At 46.3% G+C, this 17,099-nt stretch overlaps 1 protein-coding gene across 3 annotated transcripts in view; it reads left to right on the forward strand.

The window, feature by feature from the left end:
- The window catches only part of RBBP6 (RB binding protein 6, ubiquitin ligase), a 726,265-nt gene that overhangs the window by 88,742 nt on the left and 620,424 nt on the right, over positions 1-17,099 (forward strand). For all 3 annotated transcript variants that reach the window (XM_069647373.1, XM_069647374.1, XM_069647376.1), the window contains one exon: positions 14,282-14,318. In XM_069647373.1, the coding sequence (XP_069503474.1) occupies positions 14,282-14,318 (37 nt within the window). The remainder of the gene's footprint in view (positions 1-14,281; positions 14,319-17,099) is intronic.

Consider the following 17,099-nt stretch of genomic DNA (forward strand, 5'->3'; position numbering starts at 1 on the left):
CTGGCTCCCGTATATGTTTGACTGTAGCTGCAAACACAGCCTGCGGTAAATGCACACCATGGTAGTTCAAACGAAACCACTGCCACCAGCCATTCAATGAGAAAAGGGTAACACAAAAAATGTTACACGAGAAACTAGACAAAGGGGATACTAGGTAACCGTGCCAGCACTCCATTGTAAGAGTGTGTGCTGGGTCTAGTTACAATGGTAAGTCAATTTCACTTTACTGCTCTGGGAAACAGTAGTTTATCCCAGAGAAGGTAGTTAAACCTTTGAGAGATCTGGAAGACTTCCCTGTGTCACTGCACTGAAGGTGCTGTGTGACACAATGTAAAAGATGTCTATGGAGTTTGTCAGACTCCACAATCAAAAGAAACAGAGGTAAAATTCACATTAAAATACACGAGAGTGGGGGGAAAAAGGGGTTTCCTTCTCTCCAGGTTAAAAAAAAAAAAATCAAGTCTTCAAAATCCAGCAAAGTTGCTTGGGGGTCTCGAAGGTGGAAGGAATTAGCACATTTCTGAGAATTCTCCCCAACACACGCCTTTGCCAAAAAATTATTTTTTTCAAATATTTATCCTGAATTTGAGAAGTACGAGCCTTTGGACCATGACAATCCACCATTTGGGTTGGATTTGGGCACACCCAACTCCCCAGAAAGCGTAATTACAGAGGAATCAGGGTTAAAAGATTTGTTTGAGTCTCCAATGTGCTAGTGGTGACACTTCACCAGAACCTGGCAAGCCAGACTCTGCAGACCATGCAGATGCCTTGTATAGGCACCTTGTGACCAGAGTTATAGACTTTCTTGGATGGGGCAGACCTGCTCCACCATTTGAGCAAGACGACCTGATGGATATTCTTGATAAAGGTCCACAGAAGGATCCCATTCTCCCATTTCATGTAGCGCTTCAAAAAAAAGGGCCAAAGATTCCTTCGTGGTAGATGAGGAAGAGGTGCAAAGTCTGTCGAAGCAATGGCTACTTTATTATCTGCCGCTGCTTCCGCCGCCTCCAAAACCTGAGGCCTTAACCCACAAGACACCAGTGGGAGGCAGACTCTAGCTGCATCTGCAAGAATCACGGGGCGTTGTTTCAGATACGTGGCCGTTGGAAAGAGTAGCCTAGGTTTACTGCCTCCCCTTTCTAAAAGGCTTCTGGACCATCCACCGGGAAGCCACTCATTCAAGTTCCAGATCCGTTCCTTGTGCAGGACATTTTGAGCCGAATGGAGAAAGGTGCTGCTATAGAACCAGTACCTGTAACAGAGGAATAAAGGGTGGTACTCTCCCTACTTCATAATACCCAAGAAGGACAGAGAATTAAGACCTGATATGCTTGAACAAGTTCCTCCGGAACGACACGTTCAAGATGGTCACCCTTTTCTCAGATCCCTCAGGCCCTCCAGCCTTCAGGATTGTAGTCATTGGATCTTCAGGATGCTTACTTTCATGTGCCAATCCATCACAAGCACAAAGTACCGGAGGTTCGCCGTTGGTAGTTCTCATCAGTTGAGTTCTGTCATTCCGGCTGACCTCAACTGGGTATTCACAAAGCTGATGGCGGTGGTGGCAGCGAGTCTCAGGAGGGGGGGGGGGATTCATATCTACCCTTGGACGATTGGCTGAAAAGGGCACGTTCTCCCTAACAGGCCCTCGAACATCTCGGCGTCATGTGACACTCTTTCCACAGACTGGGCTTCTCCCTCAAGAAGTCCCACATGATACCAACTCAAAGGCTCCTGTTCATCGGAGCAGTCCTGGATGCGTCCTCTGGAAGAGCCTTGCCACCTTAGGTGAGGGATCAATACATTCTGCAGATGGTCACCAAATTCCAGAGTGCAAAGCGGCTTCCGTCTTAACATTTTGAGTTTGCTCGGCCTCATGGCATACTGCATTTTCCTGGTGCCAGTCTCATCTGAGAATGAGATCCCTCAAAGGGACTCTCAGGACATGATGGTCTTAATTCTCGGGGATGACTGACAAACCTTTGCGTTCCAAGCAGGGTTGCACAGGATCTCCTGTGGTGGGCTTGCAAGGGCAATATTCTGAAGGGAGCACCTTTTTGGCAACCCTGGCCGGAGATAACAGTAGTTGGGGGACGCTTCACTCACAGGGTGGGGAGCCCACGCCAATGATTCGGCAGTCGTGTGTCTCCATCAGTCCATACTACACAACATTTTGGAGCTGAGGGTGTTCAGGGGAAACCATGTCCTTATAATGACTGACAACACAGTGGCCAGGTACTATCTCAACGAGAGATAGTGTAGGATCACTACCAATGTGCAGAGGGGCAATGCAGTGCTGGGTCTGGCCAATTCAAGAAGGAATTTCCCTGATCGTTCACCTAGGAGAACGCGGCAGGCTGTCTGAACAGGCAGAGTAGTCTCGCACGAGTGAGGACTAGTTTAGGAAGTCCTTCAAGAGATCTTTACCCTTTGGGCAACGCCTCAAGTGGATCTGTTCGCGACCAGCGTCCACCAGAAGTGCGAAATATTGTACTGCAGGGATTTTCCCCAAAAGGAGCTCTAGGAGATTTGTTCGTAGTGGACTGGGAGTTTCCACTGCTGTACGCGTTTCCTCCTGTCCCCGTCATTCCTCATGTGATCAGGAGGTTGAGAAAGTTCGTAAATCCATGATCGTAGTTGCTCCAGATTTTGTCAGGAGGACGTGGTACCAGACCATCTGGACATGCCCATCTGCCCTTCAATGCGTTTCTGAGAGGTTGAGATATAAGTATTGGGACCTCCCGGATGACGTAATGAGATTTAGCTTTTGGCTAGAAATGAAATCCTTAATACCGTTGCTATTGGAATAAGTTCTGCAGCTGGTTAAAAGAATGCAGGCTCTTTTCAGTGCAATTTACCCATTGTCCATTTTTTGTTTTTTACACTTGGGCAATCTGGGGATTCAGATTGGAACAAATGTTTTTTTATTTGGCAGCACTTTCAATTTTTAAGCACAGATCTGAAGTTCATCATACAGATAAGGGCTCACTAACCTGTTCCCTTCTACAGCTTTTCAAGTACCGATTTGGGATCTCAATCTTGTGTTTCTGATGTGTACTCCCTTAGAGCTACTCCATTCATGTCCACTAAGACTAACTTTCAAAACCATTGTTAGTTGCATTGACATTACCCTGCCGGGTAAGTGAGTTGCAGGACTAATCTAGTATGCCTCCATTTACTATTTTTTTTTTTTTTTTTTTTTAACAAGGTCTTTGGGGGATAAACCGTCATTTTTGCCAAAAAATGCTTCAGCTTTTTATTTATCCCAGTAAATCGTGCTTCCTACATTCTATCTGCCTCATTCTCGCAAGGAAGAGGAAAGGCATCATAGGCTTGATCCCAGAAGAGCTTTTACGTTTCACGAATGGCGAAAATACATCAACATGACCAGCTTTTCATTGGGTACACTGGACACAATGGTAATGGTCATGTTTATTTGTAACACGCCTATACACGAGGCAAGTGTTTCAAGGCGCTCAAGGGGGGAGGGAACAGGGGAGAAAAACAGTCGTTCAGGACCTAAGAGTTTTTGAAGGATAAACAGTCAGACAGAGTAAGTGCATATAATACATTTAATAGTGTAGATAACAACAAATGTGTCTGAAGATGATTCTGATGTTTTTCCAAGGGCATAGAGGTGCCACCATGCGGGAGGGAACCCTGGGAGGAAAGGATACACATGGTATGTTCAGATCGTGTAGTGCACAGACAGTACACGCTGGGTGTTCAGTTACAAAACAAACGTTGTCCTGAAGGATAAGTCTTGCTATTACAGAATCCTAAACAGATTGGCTGGGAAAAATCCCTCAGAAGACCTGAGATCTCATTCCATAAGGGGCATGGCAACATCTCCTGCTCTGCCAAGAGGAGTGCCCATAAAGACATTTGTGCAGCAGCTACATGGTCTGCCATTCACGCATTTACTAAACATTACTGTCTGGATTAGTCCTCTAGCGAGGAAGGAGGATTTGGGAGAGCTTCCTACATTCAATCCATGAAGAATCTTAATCTAAAAATTCTTACTCCCTCCTCCAAGACCTAACACTGCTTTGGGAGTCTATCAAAAGATGAGGAATACGTTGGAGCGCAATCCATTCGAAGAACAAGTTACTAACACCCCCCCCCCTCCCCTGGTAATGTCCTTTCGACTGGATGTTCCTCCCATATATATTCCACATCGCCCCTCCCAACCTACCCTGCTGTAGAATATGAAGGCATTACCCTTTACCCTCTTTCAAAGTCTGGTTCTGTCTCCCGACTCATTGATGCTTGCATTTCTGCAAGAGGAAGGTGTAAAAACAGAACTCTAGCTAATTGGCGTGCTATATTTACCATTGAGATGGAAGCCCTCTAGGGACATTAAGTCGACTGCATTGATGCACAGTGCACCCTGCCGAAACTGTTTTCTGAAACGGCTAAAGGGAAGATATCAAAACACGAGGAATACGTGGGCGTAACATCTTGCGAAAGAACGTTACCAGGGGTAAGTAACATTTTCTTCTATATTAATATTCATGTGATTATGGCATGTACCAAATGGGAAATCTGATACGCATGAAAATATGATTCATAACTTCAGCTCTTATTAAGGTTTTGTTGGTTGTACTCCTATGTCACGTCCCCTTTCCTCAATACTTATGTGACATTCCTCCGTCCTGTGGGATGGGACCGGAGCCCTTTGTAAAAAGCATCATTTTTAAAAAATGTGTCCTTCCTCTCTTTTTACACAGGGTGCTGCATGCGGCCGTAACCCCGCCCTCCTTAGCTCTGCCCAGCGCATTGCCCATCAGTCCTTTTCTCCGCTCGATCGGGACTGGACGCACTTGCATCTTTGGGAGATTGATTTTTTCCTTCCACTGTCCTCCTTTCCTGCTTCGGCTTAGCGGTCGTGTGGCAGTCCGTCTATGCCGTTTCAGTTAGACTTTCCTATTCTTCCTGTCGGCGACGCTTCGCTAGGGGGGGGACCCCCAGCCCTTTTTTTAAAAAAAATTTTTTTTTAAGAGTAAATGGGTCCGGACCACCGGTGGGACTCGTGTTTTTACTGCGATTCCCTTTCGGTACAGGCGCTTCAACATCGTTCAGAGCAGTAGGAGGTGTTTCAGTGCACTCCCCCTATGCACTTTCAAACTTTCATCGACGAGAAGTAGAAACGCCCGGTGAGTTATTTACTTTTTAGGGCAACCCGGCCGGGGGGCTCCTTCCTGGGGTCTTCCCGGTCCGGGAGGAGCATAAAAGCTCTGTTACAGGGGCTTGCCCTGAGGTGCCTTCCAGGCCTAAAGTATACCAGAGTTTTCTCTGAGGGCCTCCGTAAGGGGCCTATTGACACCGGTTTTCAATCCGAGGCCCCTCCTGTGGGGGCTGTTTCTGGGCCCAGTCCTACTGAGGCGGTGGGTACCGGAGCTTGCTTCGAGGTCTCCTTGACTGGAGCTTCCCATAAAGACACCGGGGTTCGCCCTGAAGACTCTGTGGAGGCTTTCTGTACCAAACTAAAGTTGGAGGCCTTTGGTGAAGGGGCGTTTACCAGGCTCAGGCAAGGTCCCTTGTTTGGAGGCTAAGGTGACCGACAGTTCTGAGAGGCCTGTTTAGGTCTTGTCGGTGAGGTGTACTCCTCATCGTTCCCACTCAAGCGTCGCCAGTTCTGTTGAGGGGGCACGGACTGAGGTCTCTGACCAGAATTCCTCTTTTACCGCCGTTGCCGAGGTCCTTCCGTTGAAGGCTATTCTGGCTAATAGCATGTCTCAAACATTCTAGGCCACGCAATACCGGCTCGGCTGGGGTTCCTTGTGTCAAGGCTAAGATGAAGACCCCTAACCCATCTCTGGAGACCCCTGTCTCACTTTCACGTGTCGCAGTTCTCAGGTTCTGACAAAATGGTGGCTACTCCCGCCAAGACTACGGTGGCCATTTTGGATACCTCCCTTACATCTACGCCATCGGCGCTAGTTTTGGGGAGTGCCATTTCAGGTGAACATCATTTTCCTTGTGCACATCCCTTTCGTCCAGTTTTTGATTGGAACGCTCAGATGCCCCTACCGCACAACGTCTCGCTTCCTGCGGCATCTGCGCCCTTGATCTATGTTGATAACGGTGGAGAAGGGCCCTCTTGGCAACCCTCTCCCTTACGTCCATGGAGTTACTCCGCTCATGAGAGGCCGCCTCCAGTCGCCCCTAAATCGTCGGCGAGGACACTTTTTTTCAGTAAATTTCTAAAGATTATGCGCTCCGACCCCATGAAGGAGTATTTTCTAGGCTTTTTTAGGGAGATATGCCCTCCTGTGCCGGTGGTCCCAGTTGTGGCACCGGTGATTCTGCCAGCTCCGCCTCTACCGGCCGGGCCTCCGCCGACACTACCTCCCTTGCTTCCAGTGGACAAATCGCCAGCAGTGCCAGATGTTGCACAGCCTGATCCAGATTTGTCGGACGACGCACATTTCATGGCCGGGTGCTGGACAGGTTGTCAGGTTTCCTTCCCTTATTTGTCAGGTTTCCTTCCCTTATTCAAGTTTCCTTTTCATTATTTCTCTTTATTTATCCTTTTCAGATTAGCTTTGTGTGGGTGGGAAGTTTTCCATTATAGTTGGTTTGGCCTTAACTTGCTGATTCAGAATCCTGGTTCTGACCCAAGGCAAGATGGAGCCTCACAGTGACAGCTCTGATTGGTTAGAAGACAATGCTGAACAACAATGAACATTCTAAACTGTCACTCTGTGCCTTTCATCATCAAAACCCCATCTGAGAGGACGTGTTTAGTGGCTGCTCCTGCTTTAGTCTTAGGCCTGGTGGATTTTATCCTTCAGACATCAGCAGTTGAGCGGCTACTTTCTTGGGGGTTACAGGAGAAGTCATCAGCTGGCAGGAATTCGTTTTTGAAGACAGGAAAAGCAGGAAATCCTTATGAATTCGCTCAGGAGATAAGTGACTTTATTTTTACTGTAACTCTGTTCATCATAATAACATTCTCCTTGAAAATTCGTGAAAAGTTGTGTTTCTACTAAAACTATTGAACTCCCGGAGTGCGCGTGTGTTTCCAGTGCGTTGTTCCATAGCGCGAGAATTTGACTGTCGCGTGCGAATTCAAGTGCGCGTGTGCTTTATAGCGCGGGTGATCCTTAGCGCGAGAAACTATACGCCGCGTGAGAACTAAATGGGCAGGGGGGAGAAACAGGGTTGCAATGAGCACTCTACAGAGACTACGAGGGAGGAGGCATTCGTTTGCCGGACTTTGAAAAGTATTATCTGGCTGGACAGTTACAATTTGTGGTCAAATGGTTAGGGGAGGATGAAACAATGGACAAAACCAACTTCCAGCCCGCACTGAAAACACATTACCTGAGGGAAATACTGTGGCTGGACAAACCCCTGCTCAGGACTTTACCGTACATGCTAAATCTCGCAGTGAGATTGTGGTGGAGAGCATGGAAGCTGCAAGGGACGAAGGACCCCTACTCAGCGCAAATACCCCTGGCGGGCCTGGTGGGCACAGACATGAGCTTGTTGGCAGCGTTCCGAACACAATGGGAGGCCAAGGGGGTAGCGCAAATCGGAGACATGAGAAGAGAGGGGAGATGGGCAGACTTCCAGGAGATGAGGGAAGAATACGAAATACACGAGGGCCAATTCATCCTGTATAATAGACTGATCCTCAGAATCAAGGATAGATGGCCAGCATGGGAAGACCAAGAAGAACCGGCAGGAGCATTAGACATGTGGTACGACATTTCGGAGGGGACACACACGACCTCCAGACTGTACGAGCAGATGCTGAGACCCCACACAGACCAAAAACTACACATAAAACAAAGTTGGGAAGAACTACTCCAAAGGCCGCTCAGCGACCATGAATGGAACAGGGTGCTGAGATACCCCAAAACAGTGTCCAGGAACGCAAGGTTCAAACAGGCGCAGTTGTACGTGACACACAGGGCGTACCTCACACCTAAGAGGATGAAAGTGATACGCGGAGGTGACCCCAGCGGGTGCCCACGGTGCTTGACCGAGGAGGCAGACATGGTGCACATGTTTTGGGAATGCCCGGTGATACAGACGTTTTGGGAAGGCATCAGGACCAAAATAGCGAAAAGTGGCCTCTAGATACAGAAGGAGCACCCCGAATGGTACCTACTGGGCCTCTTACCTCGAGGAGGCAGAGACAGGGTGCACCTAGCAAAAATGAAAGACCTGATTTGCATACTAGCTAAAAGGATAGCCATGTCCTGGAAATCTAGAGGAGGCCCGACCATAGAAGCATGGTGGGCAGACCTCCGAAAGTGGACACTAGCGGAGACTGCGGTGTGGATCAGAGCAGTGCAAAGAGGGGAGGGGGAAACAGCTGGGAAAATAGCGGCATGGAATTCCCTAGTGCAGAATCTATTTGGAAGAGAAGAAGAGGAAACCGACGAGGATCCGGAGGAGGCTGGGGGATACCAGAGCGCCCAGGACAGGGAGACACAAGGAATGGAAGGATAGACACCGTTGTACGGACACGGAGGCAGCTAGTGGAAGCAGCCACAGACTGGGCAGATGAGCTGTTGGACACTCTAAGACGATGACCCCACGGCAGAATCCGCCGAAAAAGCCAAAATGCCAGTTGAATGTTCGTATGTTTGTATGTTGTATGTATTTACGTTGTTAATTGAAAATAAAAAGAAATTAAAAAAAAAAAAAGCGCGTGTGATTTCATAGCGCGGGTGTTCAGAGCGCGAGAATCTGTTTGTCGCGTGCGATGTAAGTGCGCGTGTATTTCCAGCGCGAGTGATTTTGCGCGTGAGAATCAATTCGCTGCGTTTGAACTCAAGAGCGCGGGTGTTTTTTATTTCGCGTGTTTCGCAGGAGAACATTATTGCGCGTGTGGATTATTGCGCGTTTGGATTATTGCGCGTGTGGATTTTTTGCGCGTGTGGATTATTTTGATCGCGCGTCTTCATTCGTTTGCGCGTGTTCTTCAACCAGGAAGATTTCTATGTGAAGTTCATCGTTAATCTGAATGGAAATAACCTGCGTGTGCATTTAGCACGTGTTTTTTTTTTCTTCAAGGATTCAAACTCAATACAATTATAAATAGTTTGAAAAGTTTGAAAGAACAATAAAGAATATTTTAAAGACAATCTAACTGAACATTCAGAGCTTTTTGGAAAAAAGACAATGAACTAAGACTTCCAGTTTTGCCTAAAGTAAGAAGTTGCTGTGAATTTCAAGTGTCTCGTAAGAGATTTTCAGCTTCTTTTTCAGCTTCTCTAAGAAATTTCAAGAGAAGAACCAGGTATGATTCTTAATTATTAGTTGAGGATTAATGTCTTTCCATTCATAAGGTTAAGTAAGTGAATTAAGGAAGTGTATCTGCTATTCTTTTATCCTCTGCAGGTTCAGCTCTGGTTAGCCTTGACGCAGTCTGCCTGGTGTTTTGTTATCCCAATTCCCCCTTTCCCTTTGGGGTGTAGTTTACAGAGCTGAATTGAAATCTAGTTCTGGGAAATACATCTCAGGGGGATTGTCGGGGGTTCAGCAGCTTCCGCGGATGCAGGACCTCTCAGCCTGACACAGGTCTTTTGGATGTTCCAGTACCTGAGGCACCTGTTCCGCAGGAAGGGGTGCTTTCGGGGGCATTCACCTTGTCTCCTTTGGAGCGCACCGGCTTGTACTTGCAAAAGGACGTTTTAGCCGAGGTCCATAAAGTCTGGGAGAAACCACACACTGTTTGTAAATGAAGATTGACGCTTGTTATAGGCTCCATACTTCGGAAGAAGTGGCCTTAGCGTCGTGTCCGCCCCCTTCCTCCACGGTGGTGGCTGCGGCTACATTACAATCTAGACTCGCTTCATCTTCTACAGCGGCAACACAGGTTCTGGCCAAAGAGGACAAGCTTCTTGAGTCTTTGGGGAGGAAGATTTTCGCTAATTCAGCCCTGCAGTTATGTCAAGCTAACGTGGAACTGGTATTAGCGGGTGCAAATATGAAAATGTGGAATGGTCTGTCAGTTTGAGGGATTAATTCCCGCTAATAAACTGGAGGATTTTAAAGCAGGATTGTCGGAGGCTAGGATCCTGGCGCATGATATGCTGGAGGCTGCAGCGCATCATGTCGACACCTCGGCCCAGGGCCTTCTGCTTGGCGTGGACACATCTCGTCAGTCTTGGCTGCACGCTACCAAGTTCTCTAAAGAGGTGCAGGATAAAGTTCTGGACCTGCCTTTTGATGTCAAGGAGCTTTTTCACTCAACGACAGATGTTGAGCTGACTAAGACTAAGGACAGCACCCAGACCGCCAAAATCCTTGTCTGTCTTGGTGAAACCGCTTTTGAGGGCACAGAGTATGTCTTCGCAGCCTCAGTCTTCCTCTGGATTTAGGGTATTTCTTTATCGGAAATCCCGTAGGGTCGATACTCCATCAGGAAATTCCCGCCGACTGCAACAACGGGGCAGGTTTTTCTCCCGTTCTTCAGCTTCCTTCAGGTTCAGGTGGCAGCACCACCGATAAACCAACTAAATGAAGTTTCTCTGTGCTCGCAGGAGACCCCGGTGGGAGGGCGCATTGCGTCTCACTGGGAGGCGTGGCAGGCCATCACTGAGGACCGGTGGGTCTTCTCAGGCAAGCTTCCGCTTGCCCCTTTCCCCCTACCCCACCCATCAGTCCTCCCTTCCAGCAGTCTGGGTCGCCCTCCCTCAGAGCCGAGGTACAGAAGTTGCTGGATCTCAGAGCGGTGGAACCCTTTTCCCCCCAGGGGAGCGAGGGGAGAGCTTCTACTCCCGGCTGTTTACGCTGCCCAAACCCAACCAGGCTGGCCTGCGCACCATCCTAAACCTTTCCCAGTTCAATCTCTCGCTACCCCAAGAGAAATTCAAGATGAGGCACTGTCAGAAAAAGTCCTCTTTACAGAAGGGCGATTGGCTCAGCGTGGTGGACCTTCAGGATGCTTATGTGCATGTTCTGATTTGGAGTCCGTATCAGAAATACCCTCGTTTTTCCATGGGGGGAGCATTTCCAGTTCTGAGTGCTCCCGTTTGGCCTCAGCTCGGCACTGCGTGTCTTTAGGAAGATGTCGGTTATCGCAGCTCATCTTCGGCTTCAGGGTATCCATGTGTATCCGTATTTGGATGATTGGCCTCTGCACAGTCCTTGGCCTCAATCGGCTTTGAGCAATCTTCAGTCTCTCCTCCAGCTCCAGTTCCATCTTGGGCTGTCGGTGAACTGGCGGAAATCCTCCATGACGGTCTCTCAGGACCTGATTTTCCTGGGTTTTCGGTGGAACACGATCGACTGCAGAGTGTATCTGACCAGGGACAGAATGGCGGATCTATTTGCCTCGTGTCAGGTGTTTGCGCAGTCAGAGAGCATGTTGGCCTGGTGGTTCCAGAGGCTTCTGGGCCTCATGGCGTTGTGTGTGCTGGCTCTTCCTCTTGCTCGTCTCAAGATGAGGCGAACACAGATGGCTCTTCGGAGTTCTTGGGCCAAGCAGTGGACCGAGACTCCAAAATGATTCCTGTTCCATTTTTTCATGAGAGCGGACCTTGTGTGGTGGTCGTTGTCTCTCAGCAATCTGTAGGTGGGCGTGGCCTTTCAGGATCCCGGACCGCTAGTGACGATCACCACGGACTCTTCCCTGCTGGGAATGGGTGCAGCGTTGGACCTTCAGGTTTCAGATCTCTGGTCACCGCAGGACAAGCTCCTTTATATAAATCACTTGGCGCTCCCGGCAATCTTCCTGGCGCTCAAAGCGTTCCAGCTTGTCATTGTCAACGTAGTTCGGATCCGCACGGACAATGTGGTGTCCATGTTTTATATCAACAAGCAAGGGGGTACCAAGTCCCCATCTCTTGTGGCTCTTGCCATTCAGATATGGGAATGGGCGGTTCAGCATGGCATCTGGCTGTGCACATCCCGGGTCAGCTGAATGTTACTGCGGATGCCCTCAGCCGACGTACAATGGTCAACTACGAGTGAAAACTGAACTCGGAGGTCCTCTTGCAAATCTTCCGGTGTTGGGGCACTCCAGAAGTGGACCTCTTCACAACGACGTCAAACAGGAAACTTCCTCTGTATGCCTCCAGGAACGGGCTGGGAGCCTCCTCTGGGGGATGTCCTCAATTTCCTGGCTCAATATGACAGCCTATGCTTTCCCGCCTCCGATTCATTGGACGCTGTGCAAGCTGAGGAGCATGGTGAATTGTTCTCTTCTGCTCATAGCACTGTGGTGGCCGGCCAGGTTTTGGTTTTCAGAGCTTCAGCATCTGTCGGTGTGTGCACCGATCAGGCTTCTGCTGGTTCCTGACCTGCTTCACCAGAGAGATCGGCAGCTGTGGCACGCCTCCCCACAATCGCATAGCTTGGCGGCATGGTGCCTGAGTTCAGATCTTTAGAATACCAACTTCCCCGCTGATAACATGCGTATTATTCAGGCGGCCAGGAAGCCCTCGACTAGATCTCGATACAGGAGCAAATGGCTTTGGTTCTGCCACTGGTGCTTAGCCAGACAGCTAGACCCCAGGGGGGCTACAATCGACCCGGTGCTGTCCTGTCTCATCTGGCAGATTCGGGCATCCATGTCTTGACATGCAGGACTTGTCTTTCGGCAGTTGCTGCATACTTATCCACAGATCGGTGCTCTTTTTCACTGTCTAACCCAGTGGTTAAAAGGCACTTTACGCGTCTCGTGCGTCTTTAGCCTCCTGTTCGCAAACCGCATCTGACGTGGGATCTGAACGTGGTCCTTACGGCCTTGTGCCATAAGCCTTTTGAGCCAATGGCTACTGTAGACCTTAAGCACCTTTCATGGAAAGTGTCCTTCTTGGTCGCTGTGACTACGGCAAGATGTGTGAGTGAGCTCCAGGCCTTGTCGGTGGAGCATCTCTTTCTGGTTTTTCAGAAGGATAAGGTTGTCATGAGGACGAATCCTTCTTTCCTTCCAAAAGTGGTCTCTGATTTTCATCTGAATCAATCTCCTTGCCTGTCTTTCCAAACCCAGCCTCAGAGGGTGAGAGGGTTTTGCATTGCCTGGACGTTAGAAGAGCTCTTAAGTTCTATCTGGACAGTACATTTGAATTTAGGAGTTCTTCTCAACTCTTGGTGACCTTTGGTAATCCTCAGGGTAAACAGGCCTCCAAAGCGACTTCTTTCCATATGGATCGCTGCCTGTATTATGGAGTCTTGCTGTTCAGGGCCTTCAACCTCCAAAAGGGGTTAATGCACATCTGGTATGGGGCAAGGCAGCTGCTGTTGCCTTTCAAAAGTATGTCCCCTTGGAGACCATTGCGAAAGCAGCTACCTGGCCCTCCATCGGCTTTGTAAACACTACTGTTTGGATCTGTGCTCTAGGTCTGATGCTCGGTTTGGCAGGCTGTGCTTAAAAACCTTTTTCAGTAAGGAGTTTTCCATCCACCCGGAATTCCTGTGAGGAGTGCTTGGGAATCTCCCGTAAGTATGGAGGAAAGGGGGCGGGGACGTAGGAGTATAATAAGGTTATTCACCGTAGTGACCACCTTCTTCCTAGTCCATAGTCCCCTTTCCTCCATACGCCTGCCCGTCGTCCCCTCTAATAAGGTTCCTCTGTTATTGCTTAAAGGCGATAGAAAAGGACTGATCGGTGATGCGATGGGCAGAGCTAAGAAGGGCGGGGTTACAGCCGCATGTGGCACCCCGCGTAAAGAGGAAGGACACATTTTTGAAAAATGTGATGGTTTTTGCAAAGTGCTCCGGTCCCGTCCCACAGAACGGAGGAATTCCCATAAGTATGGAGGAAAGGGGACTATGGACTAGGAGTAAGGTGGTCACTACAGTGAGTAACCTTAATTGTTTTGCTGCATTTTGCTTTTATTATTGTGACCTCTGCTACTGCATGTTGAATTCACATTCATAATTGACTTTGTCCATTCAAATTTCAATAAAAAGAGAATTGCAAACAAAAAGTTAACTTGTCCTGTTGTGAGTACTTCAGCAAATCATTCCAATCCCTGCAAAGGATGGTGGTAGGACGTCTACAAGCAAGAACTCTCATTTGATGTCTGTACTAGGCACTAAGTTAGATATCACCATACGAAAGCCAAAATCAGCTTTTAATCGGGCATTTGATTCTGCTGGAGGGAACTTCAGGAGTTGGGACGGTAGTCTTTTGTTAACGTGTTGGTATACCTTTTTTTTTTTTACATTTAAGTTTTCCAATTCCTTGTGTACATGTATTGTATTCTTTACAGGGTGTATTAATCTATGGTTTATTTTTTAATGGGCTTTGCGTTCATTGCAAATGTGAAATGGGTCCTTATCATATTTTTTTATTTTTTTCTAGAACTCGAAGTGAGCCAGTGAGTGGACCTTCAAAAGCAGTATGTAAAAACACAATCGCACAATTTTCCTACACATTACATTTAAAATTACAACCATTACTGTGGCAAAATTAAAACCATTACTGTGGCGGCAAGCCTCTGCATTCTAGTTTAAATTGCCTTTTCCATCAACCTTTAGTTGATATTGTAAATGCAATGTATTTGACACCGGATAAAAGTATTTCCTTTAACTTTACTTTCACGTGATTTCCCTTGATCATTGGTACTTGTGCTAATGACTGAAATGTATTTCATATTGAATGCTAAAACATTGTCACTGTGACATGGCATTGTACAATGTACGACCACTATAATGTGGTTTTAAATGTGTGCAGTAATGAACATGTGATCATGTTCCACATGTCTGTCTATAGTTAGTAAACCTGTATGTTTGTATAGGCTGTGTGATTTTTGCTTTTGCAATAAAAAGAAAACCTTTTTTGGGTGTTTTTACCATGTTGACATTGTACGACACAGCTTCTATTTTAGTTGACAGTTTTTATTTTTTATGGATTTTGTTTACAGATAAATCACTGTTGACCTGAATGTTTTCACATGTTTGACGTTGGGCTCAAACATGAGCTTAAATTAATACAACACTGGCAAATGTTCTACTCTAAGGCCATGTTTCATTTAGTATTTTTTTAATTGACCACGTGCTTAAACACGCATTTATGAAACGGGCAGAAATTTGTTATGGTATGAAATTGACCGCACATGAAGGGGCATATTTTGGGACTGTTTAATACGGATTTCAGCTCATCCCCTTTTAACAAGTATGTCCCAAGGTTAATAGAATATGCAGACTGTACATATATCCTATACAGATTTTATTGCAATCCTAATTTTGCAAGTGTCACGGTGCCATTATGGAGACAATACGAAAGGTAACCAGCCCTCCAAAATATCAGAACATTGTACAGGTACTGTTAAGGGGAAACCTCATGGCATATTACTAGTGACTTTTTATTTCTATAGTTTGGGGCATTCATTTTGTTTGAGTTCTACGTTGCAGCCTTTTTCGTGCTGTGTTGAGCTTTTTGTGATTTTCTGCTTGACTTTTTTTATGGTTTTGCTCGCAAACTAGAATGGTGTATTAGGCGTTTCTTTTTAGCTTTTCTCCTTAAATAAGGAGCTAAAAATGGAATTCAGAAGTCAAACTTGTCCCCTGTGTCTTACTGTTGCTTTTTCTGAATATGAACTAGGTTGTCAAGCACAGTTAACACATCAGCCACCCATCATTACTTTAAAATGATTTCTTGTGTTTATCAGACACCTGTTGGAATTCATGCTGATTAGCTACTGTAATGCATTGCTGTGAAAAAGGATACTTGATGAATCAGAAGATGCATTTTTATTTCTTGCAAAACACATTTTTCTTTTGTTTACCACATGTGTATGAGTATTAATCACATGTTAAAAATAAAAGTTAACTTTCTTTTAGCATTGTCTCCCCTGGCATGTCTATTAAATTTCTGAGTAGCGTTCTACAGTTTTAAGTCTGCCAGCTTGTTTTTTGGTTTAATCGAACATACATCTGCGAATTATATTATAAACTGCATTGTCCCTGCACCTGGAATCCACTTGGTACCGAAAACTGTCAATAAGAATACTCAATTTTCATATGCATGTTAAGTCTTCTCTGACGATGTACAGATGAAGAAAATTGTTTGAGCGTGAAATATTTTTTTAGCCCGGTAGGCAATTTTGGTTCTCTCCTTGGACCTATTCTGTTTCTGGTCTTCCTATGGCCTTTTATAACATCAACCTGCTAGCTGATTTACTTTGTAATTGATTGCCTTCCTGCCTGGTCTGGCACTGGTTAGTTTTGGATAAAAGTTACAAAAATGGAAGGTTTGAGATTTTTTTTTAAATTTAATGTTCTATCTCAGATTATTGCTGTTGGCGTCCTTTTTAGCATTACCATACCAAAACTGTCAAATGAAACAGTTGGCAATGTGTGCTTTCAATTGTACGTCCATTTGATTTTTCCACATGGTTTGTGATACTGCAGTCCTAATGCAATTGACTGCTGTGAATCTTGAGGCTTAAAAGCCTTTCTGTGCATTTACTGAGCTACCAACAATGGGGTTTAGAGGGGACATTTCAGATTAGCAAGATTAGAAAATGGTTTGTGCTTTCTACTACTCCCTACTTATTTTCCAGATGCTACCAGAGTATCTTTTATTGGAAATTGTTAGCCTAGTTTAATGCTGATCACTGCTTCAGTCTCTAGTTTCTGGCCTAGAATACCCAACAGCTTTAAGGGACTCAGTTTATCTCAGTGTAAGCATTGTGGATCTTTCAGATGTTTCAAAGTTAACTTCTTTAAGTACTAATGACAATTTCTGGAATAGTATGCACCCTTATTTTTTTTTGTACAATCCACTTTTTACATGAGTCCTCAAAATTGGCTCTCTTGACATCTGAATATTTGCGTTTCAGCCACCTTGTACTAGGAAGCAAAAGGTAAATACTTGTTTTGCAAACTGGCCACTTTGCCATATGGCCTTCCATTCGTTTGGAATGTGTGGACGTTGAATCGGTGGATAACTCGATATGGTCTTATGAGATCCATCCTCTACTACCCAAGTGTCCTTGTGGCTGGTGGATTCTGCTTCATTGAGTAAATGCAGTGCAAATCTGCTGCTTTTTTATGTGCTTAAAATGAAACAGGATATTTTTCAATATTCTCACCATAACCTGTTTTATAAGTGGACCACAAATGTATGGACATTACTTGTAATGTGCCTGTAGACGTTCTCACTCTTACTGCAAGTA

Source organism: Ambystoma mexicanum, chromosome 2q, assembly GCF_040938575.1.
Source record: "Ambystoma mexicanum isolate Mex_15411 chromosome 2q, UKY_AmexF1_1, whole genome shotgun sequence".
In the NCBI taxonomy this organism is placed as follows: Eukaryota; Metazoa; Chordata; class Amphibia; order Caudata; family Ambystomatidae; genus Ambystoma; species Ambystoma mexicanum.